We start from the raw sequence: 22,099 nt of genomic DNA, 5'->3' as shown, positions 1-22,099 counted from the left end.
AGCTTTGTAACTTAAAACATATTACTTACAGTTCTGGAGATCAGAAAACCAGAAATAAGCTTCACTGAGCTAAAATCAAGGCACTGAGAAGACTGCATTACTTCCGGAGACTCTAGGAGAGAATCCATTCCCTTGCCTTGTCCAGCTTCTGGAGTCCACATTTCTTGGCTTATAGCTCCTTTCCCCATTTTCAAAGCTAGCAGCATAGCATCTGCAAATCTCACTTTGACTCTGACCTTCCTCTTCCCTTTTAAGGATGCTTACATTATGTTGAACTCACTCTGATAATCCAGGATGGTCTCAGCTTAATTAATTGAATCATATCTGCAAAGTCCCTTTCTCTGTGCAAGGTAACATATTTACAGGTTCTGGGGATTAAGATGTGGATCTTTTGGGGCAAGGTGGCGGGGTTTATTCTGCTAACTGTATCTAGGATCTGAATGGATTGATTTAAAAAAAAACTAATTTGGGGGTAAATTTTTAGCATTAGGTGGTCTCTTCAGTCAGCCTACACAAGCTCCTGCCCAGTCCAACCAGCTGATAAATACCGCAAGTGCCCTTTCTGCTCCAACACTATTGGGAGATGAGAGAGATGCTATTTTGGCAAAATGGAATCAACTACAAGCCTTCTGGGGAACAGGAAAAGGATATTTCAACAATAACATTCCACCCGTGGAATTCACACTAGAAAATCCCTTTTGCCGGTTTAAGGTATCAATACTGCTTTTGATCATCACTTGAAGAGTGTATGAGAGAATGTGATATTTGGATGAAAATAGTACTAAGGAAACAATTGCTTGGTTCTTAGTAGTTGTTGAACATGGTACAGTAACACTTTTGTTTTAAAAGTACAGAAATATGAAATTGAGATAAAATTGAGTAATTTCTTATGTATGTGTGATTGAGATGACTAGGATATGACTGAAGAAAAGTGTGACTAGAGTGTCGTTTATAACAGGAAAAAATGTTAAATGGTCTGGTTGGCACCTATAAAGGGGAGACCCAAAACTAGAATTTAGCTGGATGTGAAAGCTGTTACAATAATATGGTCCATTTTCTTTGTTCTGATTCCATGCCTATCAAACAACTTTCTTGTTTGAATTTAACTTCTTAGACATTCTACTCATCAGTGAGAGTATTTAGGTCAGCTTGGTGATGTATTTTTTCATAAAAAATTAACATATTACAATTCAGTTTATGTGGCAATCTGAGGAAATTTTAATTTCACTCTCTAGGTTAATGTTGTTCCTGGGTAAGAAAGTTTCTCTTTATAATGGGATGGGAGAGCCTGGTGGGCTGCTGTCTATGGAGTTGCATAGAGTTGGACACGACTGAAGTGACTTAGCAGCAGCAACAGCAGAGCACAGATTGGTGGAAAGAATCATTACATATTCCCATATTCTTCAAGTTTTGTTGGCCTGTGTCAGCCTCTTAGACCTAATCATTGTGTATATAAGCTGGTGTTTGGAATTGCAAGGCTGAAAATTAGACCTTTGAACATGGCTAAACAACAAAAAGGGACCAACCTATCTTGTTAGAGAATATCTCTATATCATCACTCTGCAAAAAGAAAGTATGTCTTTGGAGTGTATATTGAAATTTTAATACTAAGGGATATGTAGTAGACATAGATTGAATATAACAATTTGATTTTTTTCTTTGATAATTGCTATATTAATATACATATGGTAAAATGCATAATGAAGTAATCTAAAGTGAGTTTAGATTCTTTTTTAAAAATTGCATTATAAATGACAAAAGAGAAAAGACTGTCTAGAAGAATAATTTTTTTAAAAAGTATAGTTTGTCATATTTAATAAATTATATAAACAGCTAACCTGTTCTATATTACATGAAACCGTAAAATAATGTAGACATTCTTTGTAGCATTTATAAGTTGATGGATCTTTAAACTTTGCTTAAGATTCCATTAGTCAGACAGTAAAAAGTAAGTTATATTTTGATCCATGACCTTGGCAGTCATTTTTATGGCATGCAGAGTTGTTTCCACAGTGTTCAGAAACACCCAACAATGGGTATCAGATTTTTAGAGGAGAAAGCTATTTAGTTACTCTGTAGGAGAGAAAACCTTAATTTCATTTTCTATGTTATTCTTGGGTAAGAAAGTTTCTCTTTGTAATCTTGTGACCTCCTAGGGCACAGAGTGGTGGAAAGAATCATTACATAGTTCCTTCATTACCAGACATTAAGCTATTTTTCCCATTTTAGCTGATAGTAATGTTAAACACTGGATTTGAGATCTGTACATGTTTTTGATATTGTTTTGTCATTCCACAGGCTGTAGGTTATAGTTGCATGCCCAATAATAAAGATGAAGATGGGCTAGTGGTTTTAGTTTTCAACAAAAAAGAAACAGATATTCGAAGCCAGCAACAGCAATTGGTAGAATCACTGCATAAAGTTTTGGGAGGAAACCAGACCCTTACTGTAAACGTAGAGGGTATTAAAACATTGCCAGATGATCAGTAAGTATACATTAAATGTACTATATGTTTCTGTGTACCTTGGTGCAAAGAGAGTGATCAACACAACAAAAAATGTTTTTGTTGTTAAAGCACAAATTAAATCTCAAAGCAGAATGTTATTTCTCAGCTAGTGATTCTTCAGTATTTATAGAAACATTTATTTAAAAGTCTTTTTCTTAATCTTGGGTTCTTATTAGATGCTGATAATTTCTTAGATTTTTCATTTAGAAACAGGAGGAAACATTAATCGTGGCTGTGTGCAAATCAGGGGCCACAAAGACGTTACTGCAATGTTTTAACTGATTACCGTTCATGTTCATTCATGGATAAATGTTACTAACTTCCCTTGTCCTGTGTATAATTGTCACACTTAGTGGCAAGACATTTGCTTTAGAATATTTTGGGTTAGAAGAATTATTAGATATAGTAACTGAAATCAGACTTTACTTTTTGTTCTATAAGTTGCAATAAAGCAACCCTTAAGTTTCAACAGAATTTCCAAAGTACTTCTTGATTTTGGTGAGGAAAAAAAATAGAACTTGCAGCTAAACATACCTTTACAGATAATATCTTATTTGTCTGTCTCATTTCTGAATTCAGCTAGCACTCTTCTAAAATCACATACTGCGTTAATATTTGTGGCTGTGAGTTATATGCTCCATATTTTATAACTTGGTTATCTTTCCCCCAGGACAGAAGTTGTCATTTATGTTGTTGAGCGTTCTCCAAATGGTACTTCAAGAAGAGTTCCAGCTACAACACTATATGCCCATTTTGAACAAACCAATATTAAAACACAATTGCAGCAACTTGGTGTAACCCTTTCTATGACTAGAACAGAGCTTTCTCCTGCACAGATCAAACAGCTTTTACAGAATCCTCCTGCTGGTATGTCTCCAGAGTCATGGGGTTGAGGAAATGAAAAGTTTAGAAATTCATGCTTCCTCTGTTTTGGAAGCTGTTGCTTGGTTATTAATGTTGATGAAACCAGTGTCAGCCTATCACGTCTACTTATTTGGGACATAGGTTTGAATGTTCTTATTGTACTTATTTATTTAATTTTTTGTATTGTATAGCTAATTGTGTTTGTTAGAAATTTTGTTGGGCAGTGATGAACTAAAGAAAAATAGCCCATAATCCATCTACCCAAAGATAATTCAGTCTTAATATTTTATTTTTGTCTCAGTCAGTTCAGTTCAGTTGCTCAGTCGTGTCCGACTCTTTGCGATCCCATGAATTGCAGCACGCCAGGCCTCCCTGTCCATCACCAACTCCCGGAGTTCACTCAGACTCACGTCCATTGAGTCAGTGATGCCATCCAGCCATCTCATCCTCTGTCGTCCCCTTCTCCTCCTGCCCTCAATCCCTCCCAGCATCAGAGTCTTTTTCAGTGAGTCAGCTCTTCGCATGAGGTGGCCAAAGTATTGGGAGTTTCAGCTTTAGCATCATTCTTTCCAAAGAACACAGAGGACTGATCTTTATGGACTGGTTGGATCTCCTTATAGTCCAAAGGAGTATTTTTGTCTAGCTTATCTCTTATTTTAACTGAGTATTCAAGTAAAACCTGAATGTGTTTTCACTGTAAAAGTTTCTAGATGGCATATCTCAAGTAACTGAGTGACAGATCTTTACCTCTCTTCCGCAGAAGTAACTACTATTAATAATTTATTGAACTTTATCAATCCTTTATCTGTGATTTTCATGTAAGCATTTCTGTCTGTATTTGTATATAAAGTCCTTGAAAAAGGAATTCTGAACTACACATTTACTACAACCTGCCTTTCTGCTTATAGTATTCCTTAATGCTTTCCATGTCAGTACATAAAGATAAATCTTACTCTTTTTTAAAAACTGCGTGGAATACTGTGGATGTACCTTACTGCATTTAACCCCTAGGCTGTTTCTACCTTTGCACTATTATAAACTATGTAACAGTTAACCTCCTTGTAAACTTGTCTTAAAATGCACAGGAATGCATTTTCTTTTAGAATAGATTGCTGGTAGTGAAATTTTCAAGTTGAGATCATGTGTACAGTCAGCCCTCTGTGTCCAGGGGCTCCACATCTGCAGGTTCCACATCTGTACCTTCAACTAACCACAGGTGCAAAACAGGAAATACATTTTAGGAAGTTCCAAAAAACAAAACTTGAATTGCCGCACCTTGGCAGCTATTTTCATGGCATTTCATTGTATTAGGTATTATAAGTAACCCACAAGTGATTTGAAGTGTATGGTAGGATGGGTGTAGGTTATATGCAAATATTATTAATACTGTACCCTTTCTTACCAGGGACTTGAGCATTCCCAGGGAGTGGGGTGGGTCCTGAACGCCACCCTCTGCAGATATCAGAGGGTTGGCAGTACTTCATGTATTGTTGTTAGGTACTGCCAAATTGCCCTCCAGAGCAAGATCAGCCATTGACATTCATAATAGGAATGTGTTACTTTTCCTCACATTTTTAATTTTTCTAATATTTTCTCATTCTGCTCTTATTTTTGCCAACAATGGAGATAATCAGTCTTTTTAATTTTTCCACTCTTTTGGCAAAAAGTTAATACTTACTTTCATTTGCATTTCCCTATTACTAAAGTTGACCAGCTTTTTTTATATTAGCCACGTTTATAATATTTGTGAATTACCTATTCATGTTCTTTGCCCATTTTCTATTAAATTTTTTGTCTTTGTGATTTAGAGGATCCCTTCCTATATTCTGGAGATTAATCTATTACCCTATTATAGATACTTGCTTTTGAGGTACTTTTTTTTTTTAAAGCTGTATCCTACAAAACAATTTTTTATTCTTGTTATAGTCATATTTGACAATCATTTTTCATTATAGATTTTAGGTTTTGTGTCTCACTTTAGGAGGGCCTTTCCCATACAAATATTATAAAAATGGGAAATAGTTCCTTTTGGAAAAAATATTTCTTCTTTCTGGTAGGTGTTGATCCTATTATCTGGGAACAAGCCAAAGTCGATAACCCTGATTCTGAAAAGTAAGTGTATCTTCATCTTGTTTTTATATACAAACTAATATTTACTACCAGGGAAGCAGATGCAAGCTGTTAACTATAATTCTTACATTTAAAGTGAGTTTATAGAAAAAATAATAAAGTGAGTTTATCTTCCTTTTCATTCTTTTTTAAAGAATTTTGATTATAATTAGGATGCACTGTGTGGTGAAAAGATTAAAATCTAAGTCATAATGCCCTAATTATATGTTTGTATTTAATACTGCAGTTTTTGACCTTGCTGTATTTCTTCACTAAAATTAGGTTGGATGAAATCTCTGTGGTGTAACACTTGATTTCATAGTCATAGATCTGCCTTTTAACCCTAGAAATGTGAATTACAGGAATGTTATTATGAAAACCTTACCGTGTATTTTGTAATAATATAGGCTTTGGTCTGGAAATTGACCATTTGTGTTTCTTCAGGTTAATTCCTGTGCCAATGGTGGGTTTCAAAGAACTTCTTCGAAGACTGAAGGTTCAAGATCAGATGACTAAGCAACATCAGACCAGATTAGATGTAAGAATCTAGCTTCCTTCTCTGGCCCTAGGAGTAGTAGAGGGGTTACAGACCCTTGTTCTTACCATGTGTTTTAGTTACTGTTTTGTCTTATGAGAAACATTATAGTGTATACTATGAATTACGAATTATACTTTTACATAACTTATTTATTTATAGAGCCTCCAAAAATCATGTAAATCTGATTTAACATTGAGTTTAGAATTGTTGACTTTAGCAAATAAGTTAGACTTATGGATTCTTTGGCTGGAATTGAAAAGATTGTTTTATTAAACACTTTTATTTATGGGGCCTTATCAAAATGAGGGCTATAATTATGATTGTGTTGTCATAGTACATTATAATAATAGGTTAATGAAGCAAATTTTAAATTAATGAATGCTTAACATTTTTAAAGTAGACTTTTGTAATCAAATGCCTAAAGGTTCTAGAGGTCACTTCCAAGTCGTCTTATGTGGAACTCCTAATTAGATAATCATTCAGACTGTATTTGAGTAATGAAGTGCTTCTGTTTTATGAAGCAATCCATTTTTTTGTCAGCTCGCTCTGATTGATGCTGGTTCTCTTTCTTACATTGATTCAAAATCTGTCTTACTATAATTTATATCCATTTTCTCAGGCATGCTTTGTAGGTAACCACTATGTTCCTATGGCATCCCTAAGATAGTTGAAAATCATGATCATTTTTTCTTCTTATATTTTCTCTGGCTAAAGATTCCAACATGGTTTTTAAATGTTACATGATACCCAGGCCTTATCTTAGACTCAGTCAGTTCAGTTCAGTCGCTCAGTCATGTCTAACTCTTTGCAACCCCATGAATCGCAGCATGCCAGGCCTCCCTATCACCAACTCCCGGAGTTCACCCAAACTCATGTGCATCAAGTCGGTGATGCCATCCAGCCATCTCATCCTCTGTCATCCCCTTCTCCTCATGCCCCCAATCCTTCCCAGCATCAGAGTCTTTTCCAATGAGTCAACTCTTTGCATGAGGTGGCCAAAGTACTGGAGTTTCAGCCTCAGCATCAGTCCTTCTAATGAACACCCAGGACTGGTATCCTAACTTTAGGATGGACTGGTTGGATCTCCTTGCAGTCCAAGGATTCTCAAGAGTCTTCTCCAGCACCACAGTTCAGAAGAATCAATTCTTCGGCGCTCAGCTTTCTTCACAGTCCAACTCTCACATCCATGTATGACCACTGGAAAAACCACAGCCTTGACTAGACGGACCTTTGTTGGCAAAATAATGTCTCTGCTTTTCAATATGCTTTCTCGGTTGGTCATAACTTTCCTTCCAAGGAGTAAGTGTCTTTTAATTTCATGGCTGTAGTCACCATCTGCAGTGATTTTTGGAGCCCCCAAAAATAAAGTCTGACACTGTTTCCACGGTTTCCCCTTCTATTTCCCATGAAGTGATGGGACCAGATGCCATGATCTTAGTTTCCTGAATGTTGAGCTTTAAGCCAACTTTTTCACTCTCCTCTTCACTTTCTGCCATAAGGGTGGTGTCATCTGCATATCTGAGGTTATTGATATTTCTCCCAGCAATCTTGATTCCACCTTGTGCTTCATCCAGCCCAGCATTTCTCATGATGTACTCTCCATATAAGTTAAATAAGCAGGGTGACAGTGTACAGCCTTGATGTACTCCTTTTCCTATTTGGAACCAGTCTGTTGTTCCATGTCCAATTCTAACTGTTGCTCCTCTACATATAGGTTTCTCAAGAGGCAGGTCAGGTGGTCTGGTATTCCCATCTCTTTCAGAATTTTCCACAGTTTATTGTGATCTACACAGTCAAAGGCTTTGGATAAAGCAGAAGTAGATGTTTTTCTGGAACTCTCTTGCTTTTTCCATGATCCAGCGGATGTTGGCAATTTGATCTCTGGTTCCTCTGCCTTTTCTAAAACCAGCTTGAACATCTGGAAGTTCACAGTTCACGTATTGCTGAAGCCTGGCTTGGAAAATTTTGAGCATTACTTTACTAGCATGTGAGATGAGTGCAGTTGTGCGGTAGTTTGAGCATTCTTTGGCATTGCCTTTCTTTGGGATTGGAATGAAAACTGACCTTTTCCAGTCCTGTGGCCACTGCTGAGTTTTACAAATTTGCTGGCATATTGGGTGCAGCACTTTCACAGCATCATCTTTCAGGATTTGAAATAGCTCCACTGGAATTCCATCACCTCCACTAGCTTTGTTCATAGTGATGCTTTCTAAGGCCCACTTGACTTCACATTCCAGGATGTCTGGCTCTAGCTGAGTGATCACACCATTGTGATTATCTTGGTCTTGAAGATCTTTTTTGTACAGTTAACTTCTGTGTATTCTTGCCACCTCTTCTTAATACCTTCTGTTTCTGTTAGGTCCATATCATTTCTGTCCTTTATCGAGCCCATCTTTGCATGAAATATTCCCTTGGTGTCTCTAATTTTCTTGAAGAGATCTCTAGTCTTTCCCATTGTGTTGTTTTCCTCTATTTCTTTGCATTGATTGCTGAGGAAGGCTTTCTTATCTCTTCTTGCTATTCTCTGGAACTCTGCATTCAAATGGGAATATCTTTCCTTTTCTCCTTTGCTTCTCTTCATTTCATAGCTATTTGTAAGGCTTCCTCAGACAGCCATTTTGCTTTTTTGCATTTCTTTTTCTTGGAGATGGTCTTGATCCCTGTCTCCTGTACAATGTCACGAACCTCCGTCCATAGTTCATCAGGCACTCTCAGATCTAGTCCCTTAAATCTATTTCTCACTTCCACTGTATAATCATAAGGGATTTGATTTAGGTCATACCTGAATGGTCTAGTGGTTTTCCCTACTTTCTTCAATTTAAGTCTGAATTTGGCAACAGGGAGTTCATGATCTGAGCCACAGTCAGCTCCTAGTCTTGTTTTTGCTGACTGTATAGAGCTTCTTCATCTTTGGCTGGAGAAGGGAATGGCAAACCAGTTCAGAATTCTTGCCTTGAGAACCCCATGAACAGTATGAAAAAGCAAAATGATAGGATACTGATAAATGAACTCCCCAGGTCGGTAGGTGCCCAGTATGCTACAGGAGATCAGTGGAGAAATAACTCCAGAAAGAATGAAGGGATGGAGCCAAAGCAAAAACAGTACCCAGTTGTGGATGTGACTGGTGATAGAAGCAAGGTCCAGTGCTTTAAAGAGCAATATTGCATAGGAACCTGGAATGTCAGGTCCATGAATCAAGGCAAATTGGAAGTGGTCAAACAGGAGATGGCAAGAGCAAATGTCGACTTTCTCGGAATCAGCGAACTAAAATGGACTGGAATGGGTGAATTTAACTCAGATGACCATTATATCTACTACTGCAGGCAGGACTCCCTTTGAAGAAATGGAGTAGCCATCATGGTCAACAAAAGAGTCTGAAATGCAGTACTCGGATGCAGTCTCAAAAACAACAGAATGATCCCTGTTCGTTTCCAAGGCAAACCATTCAATATCACAGTTATCCAAGTCTATGCCCCAACCAGTTATGCTGAAGAAGCTGAAGTTGAACGGTTTTATGAAGACCTACAAGACTTTTTAGAATTAACACCCAAAAAAGATGTCCTTTTCATTATAGGGGACTGGAATGCAAAAGTAGGAAGTCAAGAAACACCTGGGGTAACAGGCAAATTTGGCCTTGGAATACAGAATGAAGCAGGGCAAAGGCTAATAGAGTTTTGCCAAGAGAATGCACTGGTCATAGCAAACACCCTCTTCCAACAACACAAGAGAATTCTCTACACATGGACATCACCAGATGGTCAACACCAGAAATCAGATTATCTTAGACTAGGTACACTGAATTTATTGGCATCTCTTTTAAAATGAGTTGTGCATAGTACTATAAATGGGGTGTGACCAAAGTTCTTGAAAGTAAGGACAGAGAAGCTATTATTTGTGCTTATTTTTGTCAGTTTTGCTAGAAGTTTATCAATTTTATTGATCTTTTCAAAGAACAAGTTCTTGGTTTTATTGATTTTTTTCTAGGTTTCTGTTTACTAAAAGTAATAAATTTATAAATTTTTGGTTTTATAAATTTTGGCTTTAACCATTTCCTTTATTCTACTTGCTTTGGGTTTATTTTTCTCTTCTTTTTCTACTTTCTTAAGGTAGCAGCTTAGGGTATTGAGACTTCTAATAAAGGCATTTGATGCTGTTAATTTTCTTCTAAGTACTGCTTTACCTGAATCCCCCAAAATTTGATAATGTTGTATTTGTCATCTTTGATTCATTAAAAAAATTTTTTATTCTGTTATCTAGTCTAATTCTGTTATGGTCAGAGAACTTTTATGATTTTAGTTCTTTTAACTTTGCAAAGGTTTTAATCCATAGGCTTATGAAAAGAATGTGTGTTCTGCTATTCTTGAAGTCTTCTGTTGGTGTCAGTGAGATCCATTTGATAGATTGCTCAGTTCTTCTAAGTTCTTATTGATTTTTCTACTAATTGTTTATTTTTTAATTAATCTGTTTATTTTTGGTTGTGCTGAGTCTTCACTGCTGCATGGGCTTCCCCAGTTGTAGAGAGTGCGGGCTACTCTCTAGTTTTGTGGTATGTGGCCTTCTCATTGCAGTGGCTTCTCTTGTGGTGCACAGGCTTAACAGTTGTGGGGCACAGGCTTGGTTGCTCCATGGAATGTGGGATTTTTTCAGATCAGGGATCAAACCCATGTCTCCTGCATTGGCAAGCTAATTCTTAACCAATGAACCACCAGGGAAGCCCTACAAGTTCTAAGAGGAGCGTTGACGTCTCCAGCTGTGGTTTTGGATTTGTCTTTTTCTCCTTTCACATATTTTAGAAGGTTTGCTGTTAGGTATCTAGGATTGTTATATTTTCTTGGCATATACCATAATGTTCCTCTTTATGCTTAGCAATTATCTTTGCTTGGAAGTCAGCTTTCTCTGCTATCAAATAAAGCCACTCTAGCTTTCTTTTGACTAGTGATCTTGTATCTTTTCCATCCTTTTACTTTTAACTTACCTTTATCATGTTTGAAGTAAGTTTTTTGTAGATAGCATAAAATTTAGATTTAGGCCTACAGTCTTACTGTTAACTGTTCACTCTGTTTTTCTTTCCTCTTTCCTCTTTTTTGTTTTCTTCTGGGTCATTTGGACATTTTTTAGTATTCTATTTTAATGTATTGTCATTTCACCTATTATTTGTTTTAGTGATTGGTTGAGTGTAGATCTCACTGGGGTGTGTGGTGATGATTTTGTCCCCCAGGACACATTTGGCAGTATCCAGAGACTTGTTCGGTTGTTACAGCTGGGCGAGGGTGGTGGGTGGTGTCGCGATGGTGGTGTGTGCTACAGTTATCCAGCAGGTAGAAGCCAGGATTCTGATAAACATCCTGCAGTGTACAGAACAGTACCACTGCAATGAAGGATTATCTGGCCCAAATTAATAGTGTTAAAAGTGAGAAACTCTTCTCTGTATACCATAATGTATCTGCTTGCACCAGAGGTATGGGTTTTTCTTGGAGTTATCAGCATGATGCCCACTTCTAGGTTTTAGGCTGTGTTGAAACCAAACTGAGGGCAAAATAATGGTAAACTCACTAGTTCAGTGGTACTTCAGATTCAGAGTCCTCAGATGGTTGCCCATGCATTCTGTTCATTTTACATCTATCTTCAACAGGAAAGACAGAGCGGCACCTATCTAGTCATTTGGTCTAGAATCAAAATTGTTCATATCATTTGCCAGTTTTTCTGATGGACTGCATATCTTTTTTTTTTGCATTTCAGGAGTTCATCTTTTATTCCAGATTTTAATCCGTCGTCTAACATTTTAAAAATCTACTTTTCTTATTTCTCTGCTAATTCTGTCTGTAGTGTCCATAGTTGAAGACTTATTTTGTTGTTATTTACAATGCTGTGTTCTCCTGTACAGCAAAGTGATTCAGTTTTTTAAAATATATATTTATATATATATATATTCTTTTTCATATTCTTTTCCATTTTGGTGTATCACAGTATATTAAGTATAGTTCCCTGTGCCATAAGTAGGGTCTTGTTTATGAAAATCTTAATTTTAATGTAATGATAGCCATTTTTTTTTTGGCCTTGTGTCTTCTTTTTTGGGGAATTTTCTTAAGAAATCATTCCTCATCCAAGGTCTTTAGTCTGCAGTTTTTTTTCTATTATTGTAGGGTTTAACCTTTCACAGTTGAGTCTTCTGTCCTCATGGAATTCACTTTATATATACTATATGATATGAACTTGCTCTAAATAGTAGCTTATTTTTTCCAGTGTTATCCACAGAACACAGATACTTTCCTCAGTGGTTTATCAAAGCACTTACCAAACCAGGTTCCCATATATATGTGATATAGTCCGTTCTTAAATCAGTTTCACATTTTTTATACTCTTACAGGTTTGCAAAATATTTTAAAGATATGTGGTGGAGTGAATCTCCAGCCTTTGTTCTTTTCACACTTCTAAAGCTCTTTATGGATCTTCATTCTTCTATAACTGTTTTAAAATTGAGTGTCAAAATGCTAGAATTTTAGTTGGAATTGCATTAAATATATAATTGAATCTTAGTAATATTGTTATTCCATTATAAACATGTTCCTTTTCTCATTGAAGTCTCTTGTGTCTTTTGTAATAGTTTTAAAATAAATTTTAAAAAGCATAGGCATTTTTTCTTGGTTAATTTCTAGATTGTTTTAGTGTTTGTCAATAAATACTGTGAGTGGTAACATTTCTGTTTTTTCTTACTATTGCTGCTATAGAATCATAATTACTCTTGTTGTCTAGAAGCCCTGAAAACTTTTCAAAATTGGGATGGAGAGGGTGCCTGGGTTACATAATATAAAATTTGGTTACCTAATTGTGTCCCTTCCACATGGCCTGGCATTGAAGTTTCCTTAAAAGGTGACATGTGTAGGTAAACTTGCTAAAATATGTCCTGTACAATCTTCTTACACTCTTACTTATAGCATCTCAATATAAGCCAGTGTCACAGAATGATTATGATAGGAACAGTCATATTGGGGTTAATTTTGATCGGGAAGCTTTAATGAACTAGGATTTTAACTCATTCTGTAAGGTTAAGACTTTCATAAGGTAGAACAGTAGGATTTTAGGCCAAGCAAAGAACAAATTAACTATCTGCAGAGACATAAAAATGTCTCAGTTGTGTAATTAATATCCTTCCTTTCTCCCTCCACTCTGAGCATCTCTCTCCATAGTATTCTGTTAAACTTACTATTGGACCGTGTACTATACAGGGCTTCCTTGGTGGCTCATACAGTAAAGAATCCACCTGCAATGCAGGAGACTTGGGTTTGATCCCTGGGTTGGGAAGATGCCCTGGAGGAGGGCATGGCAGCTCACTCCAGTATGCTTGCCTAGAGAATCCCCATGGGCAGAGGCGCCTGGCAGGCTACAGTCTATAGGGTTGCAAACAGTCGGACAGGACCGAGCAACTAAGCACAGTGTATACTATACTTTCTTCAAGTAATTAGATTTAATTGTCTCTTAAGGCTCCTGCATGTTACTTTATAGATCTTAACTTTTATACTTTCATGGCCTGGTTGTTTGCTCTATTCCACAATATTCAAATTCCTTAATTACTTCCGAAGAATATGTTTTATTATTCTGTACACTTTGCCTCATCACTAAAGTTCCTGGAGCTCTAAAGAAATTTTTGAATGGTACGTTTTAACTTCTGGATGTACAAAAGTGGAAGAAATACAAAAGTAGGTTTAAAGGAGTTTATATTTTGAGAGATGAATCTCAGGCTCATCTTTTGCTTGTAGTGAACTTAATAAATAGTTGTGATACTTTACTTACCTTAAAAAATTGTTTTAAACAGATAATATCTGAAGATATTGGTGAATTACAGAAGAATCAAACTACAACCATGGCCAAAATTGCACAATACAAGAGGAAACTTATGGACCTTTCCCACAGAACTTTACAGGTAGTGATTTGGATTTTTTTTTCTCCCAACATTTATAAGGCTATATACATGATGGAAGTGCTAAATATGGATTTTTGCAATAGGAAAAAAAGACTAAAAGGAAATAATTATAGTCTGAAAGTACCAAACTTTCTCATTAAAACTTAGAACTCTGAGGTGAGATCTCTGGAGAGGATTGGGTGAAGAGAGTGAAAATATTCTAAAACTTGCATTTTGTTGAGAGGGTGGGAGGAAAGCAGTGAGAACATGAGTCATCTTTATGAGGTAGCAAAGGTAGGCATCAGATCATTAATATCGAGTTTTCATAAAAATAGCAAGTATAACCATTAATGAATGAAAAGCAACAAAAGAACTTGGAAATTAACAAGGAAATAAAACAATGAATACCAGCTTGAAATTTATCATGAAATTGAAATTATCATGAAAACAAACATTATATAGCAGAAATTTGGACAAAAATTTATAGCCTTAAAAAACTTCATTTTTTAAAGATACAAGATGCAAAAAGTAGAGAACTTAGTACTCAAGAAAAAATATTATCTAGATAAGCCAAAAGGAACCAGTAAGAGGGGAATAAAGATAACGTGGAATGAGTGAAGCAGAAAAAAATAAATCATAGTAGAAAGAATAAGTTGAAGAGCTGTTTCTTTAAAAAGACCATTAAAATGGCTAAATATGAATCTGAAGAAGGAAAAAAAGACTCATCTCATGAGCCTAAAGACAGAAAAGATAAAATTAGAAGTAAGAAAGGAGATAATACCACATATATACACAAGAAAATAAGAAAATACTACAGTGGAATTCAGGGCAATAAATTTAGATGTTAGATGATTTTCTAGCAAAATGGAAATTATTAAAATTGACCTACAGAAAAAAAACTTGAATAGACAAACACCATAGAAGCAATTGGGGAAGTTATTAAAGATCCAACAGTGGAAAATGCACAAAGGTCAAATAGATTCATTTGTCTAAACATTAATGAGCTAATTCTAAAGTTACTTTATTTCAGACAAAAAGAAAAATATAGCTGTTTGAGATATAATTCATATACCATACAATTCACCTATTTGATTTTTAGTATATTCACAACTTTGTACAACCACCACAATCAAGTTTTAGAACATTTGCATCACTCTAAATTAAAAAAAAAAAGCCATACCCATAAGCAGCAACTTCCCATTTCATCCTAAACCCTCTACCTGTAAGCAACAACTTTGCATTTCTATTGATTTGCCTATTTTTGAACACTTCTTGTAAATGAAATCATAAAATATGATATTTTTTAACTGGCTTTCTCAGCATAATATTTTCAGTGTTCATTCATGTTGTAGCATGTAACAGTACTTCCTGTTTATTGCTGAATAATATTTCATTGTATGATTAACAGATTTTATCTCTTCATCAACTGATGAACATTTTGGTTGTTTAAACTTTTTGGCTATTCTGAATAATGTTACTATTAACACTTGTGTACAAGTGTTTGTGTGGATATATGCTTTTGTTTCTCTTGGGATACATAAACCAAGGATGGCAATTGCTTGGTAATGTGTACCTCTGTGTTCAGCCTTTTCAATAACCAAATTATTTTTCCAGAGCAGCTGCAGCATTTTATATCAGTTTTTCAGGTGAGGTGAAGTCGCTCAGTCGTATCCGACTCTTTGCGACCCTGTGGACTGTAACCTACTAGGCTTCTCCGTCCATGGGATTCTCCAGGCAAGAATACTGGAGTGGATTGCCATTTCTTTCTCCAGGGTATCTTCCCGACCCAGGGATCGAACCTGGGTCTCCCGCATTGGAGGCAGACGCTTTTAACCTCTGAGCCACCAGGGAAGCCAAATATCAGTTTTTAGTATCCCAAAATAAAAATTTATGAACAGATAATTCTCATATAGGTACAGATTATGCTAAGTAAAACAAACCAGACTGAAAGGCTATATATAATTCCATTTATATGATACAATGCAAAAGGCACAGCGAGAGGTATGTAATAGATCAATGGTTGCTAGGAGCAGACGGTAAGGGAGAGGAGACTACAAGGAGCAGGAGGGAACTTTTTGGGTGATAGAAATGTTCCATATCTTGATTGTGGTGATGGTAACCTGTGTTCATTAAAATACATAGAACTGTACTGCTAAGAAGGGTGAATTTTGTTCTATGTGAATTATAACTCAGTAATGTGACAAAAGAAAACAAGTGCACAAAACCTAAGTGAACTATAAGAGAATCCAGCTATTATCAAATTCTAAAGGAATGTAATTTTTTTCTTAAAGGAATATAATATACTTTGACTAAGGTTAATTTCAGGAATGGAAGGTTGGTTCTATAACAGGATCTATGAACATAATTTATTCTAGCAACACATGGAAGGAAAATACATAAGTTTTTTGTAAATAAGCAGGGTAATTAAACTAGTATAAAACAATGAAAAGAGATCATCTCTTTGCTGATGATATGACTGTGTATCTAGAAAACCCAAGGAAATAAACAATAGAATTAATGTGGTAAGATGGCTAAATATGAGATTTTTAGTGTTTCTTTATACTAAATCAGTGTTAGTGTTTTAAAATCAGTGTTTTAAAAATCAATGTTTCTTTATACTATTAAGGGAAATAAGAGTATTCCATTCATTATCATGAAAAAACTAAAATACTTAGAAATCTGTGAGGAAAGTATACAATCTGAATTAAAGTTTTCACAGATTAAACCATATTCTTAGATGAGAAAATATCTACTTTATAAATTTTAAGAGTGAATTACAGCTTTAAAAAAACTCTAAAATCTTTCAGTACATAAGTAAGGATAACTTGAGAATAGATTCAGGAAAACAAAAAAGAAATAGTGTAGCGGAGTTGGCTTTATCAAATTTTAGAAACTATTTTAAAGTTTTTGTAATCAAATTAGCATGGGCTTGGTGTAAGATTGGACATGAAGATCCACAGAACAAAATAGAGAATCCAGAAATAGGTGCATGTTGTATCTTAATATGAAAAAGGTGATATTTCAATTCAGTGGGTTTAGTTAATACATAATGCTAGAGTAATTGTCCATCCATCTGGAAAATTTGACCACTATCACACCATGTACCAATTAGCTCCAGGTTCTTCTGTCCACGAGGATTCTCCAGGCAAGAATACTGGAGTGTACTGCTATCCCGTCCTCCAAGGGATCTTCCCAACCCAGGGATCAAACTCAGGTCTCCCGCATTGCAGGCAGATTCTTTACCATCTGAGCCACCAGGGAAGCCCATATACAAAAACAAGGGGTATTAAAGACTTAACTCTTAAGAAATTTATGAAGCTACATGAACAACCTAGGGATTGAAGAGACATGTAGCCAGAAAACCAGAAACTGTAAAAAAACAAAATTGACTAACAAAAATATTGTATAGCAAAAGAAAACACAAGCCATTTGTCAGTAGTCAAGTGATTTCAGAAAAAGAAAATTGTGAATTTGCAAACAGCACTGACTTTAGTTGTAAATATTTGTATCTTACAAAGTGCTACATTTTGACCCCTAAAGCCCCAATTGAAATACAGGCAAATGTGTAAAGGCAATTCACAGAAGGGCAGATGCGAAATAGTTCTTAACTGATGGAAGATGGTCCTTCAACATTCAAGGTGGGGGTGGAATCCCCTGGTGGTCCAGTGGTTAAAGCTCCCCGCTTCCACTGCAGGGAGTCTGGGTTCAATCCCTGGTCGAGGAACTAAGATCCTAACTGATCCCAGAAGTCAAGTGGCCAAGAAAGAGAAAACAATCAAGGGGATGCAGACTTTTAAAAAGAAAAACCGTGTGATGCTTTAGTGCTCACTCTCCCATCAGATGGGAGAGAATTCAAATGTCATTACCTGTTGCTGACAGGAATGTGTGGAAAAGGGTAGTCTTATGTGTGTCTTATGAATATATGTTACTAGGATATTTGGGAAAGCAATATAGCAGCTTCTGAAGACTGAATACACCTACCTTTAAACCCAGCAATCTCAAATTCATGGCAGTCTATACCAGTAAATAAAGATATATACACACACACAACTGTTTATTATAGCATTGTTCAGAGTGTCAAAACTAGAAACTGTATATCCCCCTTGATATAAGAATACTTAATTATTGGCTAATCATGAAAATAATGTAGTCATTGAAAGTAAATTCACGTAACCTGCCTAATAAGAATGGGCAAACAATTCAAATCTTGAACGGTTATAACTATTCTTAGTGTATTTAGCTAATTTCTTTCAACAGTTGATGTGTAATAAAATTACCTGCATAAATGAAGAGAGATAATTCTATTGTTATTGTTGGGCTTTCTTTGTGTAGGTCCTAATCAAACAGGAAATTCAGAGGAAGAGTGGGTATGCCATCCAAGCTGATGAAGAGCAGTTGCGAGTTCAGCTAGATACAATTCAGGGTGAACTAAATGCCCCTACTCAGTTTAAGGTAAGACTATAAAGCTAGAATTTGTTTCAGGTGGCTCAGAAGAGAAATGTTACTTGTTCTTTAAGTATGTGTTCTTTTTAATTAAAACTTGCTTTCTAAAGTAGACTCTTAATCATGTATTAATTGTATGATTGTATTAATGTTTCAAATAAGGTACAAAAGGAGAATTGAAACACCTTTAATTAGAGTAGTATCCATCCTTTTAAAACATTCTCTTAGAAATGATTGCTGTTGTGAGCAGTTCTAATTCAACTCAGTATTATTTTTAAGGGCCGACTAAATGAACTGATGTCCCAAATCAGGATGCAGAATCACTTTGGAGCAGTCAAATCTGAAGAAAGATACTACATAGATGCAGATCTGTTACGAGAAATCAAGCAGGTAAGTTTTCCACTAGAGTGCACTTTTTAAAAGGTGAATTCACATCCATAAGGATGGCTATTATCCAAAACAAAACACCCTCCAGAGAATAACACGTTTAGAGGATGTAAAGAAAATGGAACTGTCATGCATTGCTAGTTGCAATGTAAAATGATATACACAGGCACTGTGAAAAATGCTTCCTTAATTTATTAAATATAGAATTTACAATACAGTCCCGCAATTCTGCTGCTGGGTTATGTACCTGTAAGAGTTGAACGTAGTGACTCAGATATTTGCATGCCCATGTTCATAGAAGCATTATTCTCAGTAGCCAGAGTGGAAGCAATCCAGGTGTCCACAGATGGGTAAGTAGACAAAATATGGTATATGTATACAATGGAATATTAGCCTTAAAAAGGCAGGCAGTTTATACACACACACATACCCATCATGGATGAACTTTGAAGACATTATGTGATATAAGCCAGTTATTTGAAAGGACAAAAGTTGTGTGATTCCATTTATATGGTGTACCCAAGAGTAGGATGGTAGTTGCTGAATGAAGGGAGGGTTACTTATCCCATCAGCCTTGGGACCTGGGTGGAGGCTGCAGGAGCCAAGACCTCAGACCACTTATCTAAGCCTCAATTCTATGAAAATGTTAGGAAGTACTACTCTAGCTTACTTTCATTAGTATAAATACAGATTGGTTTAATGAAAGCTGTCCATCCATCCAGCAACTGTCTAAAAACATATATTAAGATGGCAACTTTGTGGAACATATTAGATAGGACTAATTGGCATGGCCTGAGGATTTTAGGTAGTTATAAATGTCCTTATTTCTCTAATTTTATTATGTGTTTTAGAATGAATATTGCTGTTTTATCCAACTAAAAACTAGTTTGGCTCCTGGGTTCTCAAAGAGTATCAGATCAGTTGCTCAGTCGTGTCCAGTTCTTTGCAACCCATCAACTGCAGCACGCCAGGCCTCCATGTCCATCACCAACTCCCAGAGTTTACCCAAACTCTTGTCCACTGAGTCAGTGATGCCATCCAACCATCTCATCCTCTGTCGTCCCCTTCTCCTCCTGCCCCCAATCTTTCCCAACATCAGGGTCTTTTCAAATGAGTCAGCTCTTCGCATCAGGTGGCCAAAGTACTGGAGTTTCGGCTTCAGCATCAGTCCTTCCAGTGAACACTCAGGACTGATCTTTTTCAGGATGGACTGGTTGGATCTCCTTGCAGTCCAAGGGACTCTCAAGAGTCTTCTCCAACACCCAGTTCAAAAGCATCAGTTCTTCGGTGCTCAGCTTTCTTTATAGTCCAACTCTCACATCCATACATGACCACTGGAAAAACCATAGCCTTGACTAGACGGACGTTTGTTGGCAAAGTAATGTCTCTGCTTTTTAATATGGTGTCTAAGTTGGTCATAACTTTCCTTCCAAGGAGTAAGCATCTTTTAATTTATACATATACCTGATTATATTCATATTTATAATTAACTGAGAACAATTCCAACATATTGGAATAACTATATGAGTTTATGTATGCAATAAAATTGCGAATAATATAAACACCTGAAATGTTAGCAATAGTAGTTACCACCGTTATCATCCGTTTATACTTTGTACTTTAAAACATGGAAATTCTCAGAATGATTATTTTGTTAATCTATATTTGAGTACCTTCTTGCATTGTTTTAATATAACTGATTTTCTATCAAAGGTTGGTAAAAGAAATCTGTAAAAATCTGCATCTTTTGTAAAATTTGTTATATTACATATTTGATTTTTATTTTCACAGTATTTAACTGTATTTAAAAGTGTTAGCAAAAGATACAGTGCAAATTTTTAAAATATGCCTATGAGAGTGACTGAGTCCTATATTGCTAGTAAAATAATGAAAAATAGCCTTTTTCTTGTAAGCAGCTTGCAGTTTAATAGAGAAATACATTGATGTTTTTTTGATTCTTTCTAGCATTTGAAACAACAACAGGAAGGCCTTAGCCACTTGATTAGCATCATAAAAGATGACTTAGAAGATATCAAGTTGGTAGAACATGGATTGAATGAAACCATCCACATCAGAGGTGGTATCTTCAGTTGACAGCTCACAAACTTGTGTTAAAGGTTTGTGAAATACATCTTCCTGTTACATCAGGCCTTTAAAAATGAAACTGACCACATGGAGGGGGGTTAAAAAACAATCCTCTCTCCTGACTTGGTTTTTGAGAAGGTTACTGAAAAATTATTAATCATCAAATTTGAAATAACAGTCACCTCACTGCTCTTCAGAGCTAGCCTTTGAAAGATTTATATCTAAAAGCTGTAATTACTTTAAAAGAGAAATACATAATTACCAAAAATATATACTATTGTACATTTTTACAACAGCATTGTTCTTAAAAATAATCAATGTTTAATGATTATTCTCCATTGAGCCTTTACTCTGCTTTCCATAGCAAGTAAATATGAAATGTCTACTTTGCACAGAACAAAATAAACTGTATAATTACTTGGCTGCTGGAGATTTGTACTTCAGAATGTAAATGTCAGTTTTTATATTTGTGAATTCATCTGTGGGAGGAGTAAAAAAAATCCAAGAGTATTTAATGATTAATGTGGTTTTCTTTTCATTCTATAAAGATTGAATATATATTTTTATATTATTTTACTTATTTGGAATTTACAGAACACACATAAGCAATTAGGATATAACAGAAGAATTACATTTTATCATTTTTGCACCATTTTTTGTTTTTTAAACCTCTTTATTTCTAAAAAATATGAAAACATAAATAAATTCTTGATTATAATTACTTTTTATATAATTCTGTCTGGTGCTTTATTTGGTTCTGGGAGAAAGATGATTCGTGTTCATACAATATTAAATCATAATCACAACTCTAGTATTTCAGTTTTAACCTGGTTTCAAGTCTGACTTCACCCTCAAAGTGAAGGGCTTCCCTTGTGGCTCAGCTGGTAAAGAATCTGCCTGCAATGCGGGAGGACCTGGGTTTGATCCCTGGGTTGGGAAGGTCCCCTGGAGAAGGGAAAGGCTACCCACTTCAGTATTCTGGCCTGGAGAATTCCAAGGACTATGGTCCATGGGGTTGCAAAGAGTTGGACACAACTAAGAGACTTTCACTTCACCCTCAATACTGATGTATTTTGACCAGAGTACAGCAAATAGAAATTACTTCATATATCACCTAGGATAAAGAATTCTCTAATACATCATTAGTATCTGAAAACACTGGAAAATCTAAATTAGACATGGTAATATGCAATAGTGATTCTTTAAAACCAGGTAATTTAAGCAATTTCTCTGACTACACACGGCACATCTCACTGCATCATGTTA

General features: G+C 35.7%; 1 protein-coding gene across 1 annotated transcript in view; it reads left to right on the top strand.

Annotated features, from left to right (window-relative positions):
* The window catches only part of NUP54 (nucleoporin 54), a 32,561-nt gene extending 11,218 nt beyond the window's left edge, over nucleotides 1-21,343 (top strand). The window contains exons 4-12 of the mRNA XM_040237104.1: nucleotides 485-711; nucleotides 2,299-2,486; nucleotides 3,178-3,374; nucleotides 5,429-5,483; nucleotides 5,925-6,018; nucleotides 13,832-13,939; nucleotides 18,251-18,370; nucleotides 18,641-18,751; nucleotides 20,714-21,343. Coding sequence (XP_040093038.1) covers nucleotides 485-711; nucleotides 2,299-2,486; nucleotides 3,178-3,374; nucleotides 5,429-5,483; nucleotides 5,925-6,018; nucleotides 13,832-13,939; nucleotides 18,251-18,370; nucleotides 18,641-18,751; nucleotides 20,714-20,842 — 1,229 coding nt within the window. The 3' untranslated portion in view covers nucleotides 20,843-21,343. The remainder of the gene's footprint in view (nucleotides 1-484; nucleotides 712-2,298; nucleotides 2,487-3,177; nucleotides 3,375-5,428; nucleotides 5,484-5,924; nucleotides 6,019-13,831; nucleotides 13,940-18,250; nucleotides 18,371-18,640; nucleotides 18,752-20,713) is intronic.
* Nucleotides 21,344-22,099: the final 756 nt, after the last annotated feature.

This window comes from Oryx dammah, unplaced genomic scaffold (assembly GCF_014754425.2).
Source record: "Oryx dammah isolate SB20612 unplaced genomic scaffold, SCBI_Odam_1.1 HiC_scaffold_3, whole genome shotgun sequence".
Taxonomy (NCBI): domain Eukaryota; kingdom Metazoa; phylum Chordata; class Mammalia; order Artiodactyla; family Bovidae; genus Oryx; species Oryx dammah.
This window is presented reverse-complemented; position numbering and strand designations above follow the sequence as displayed.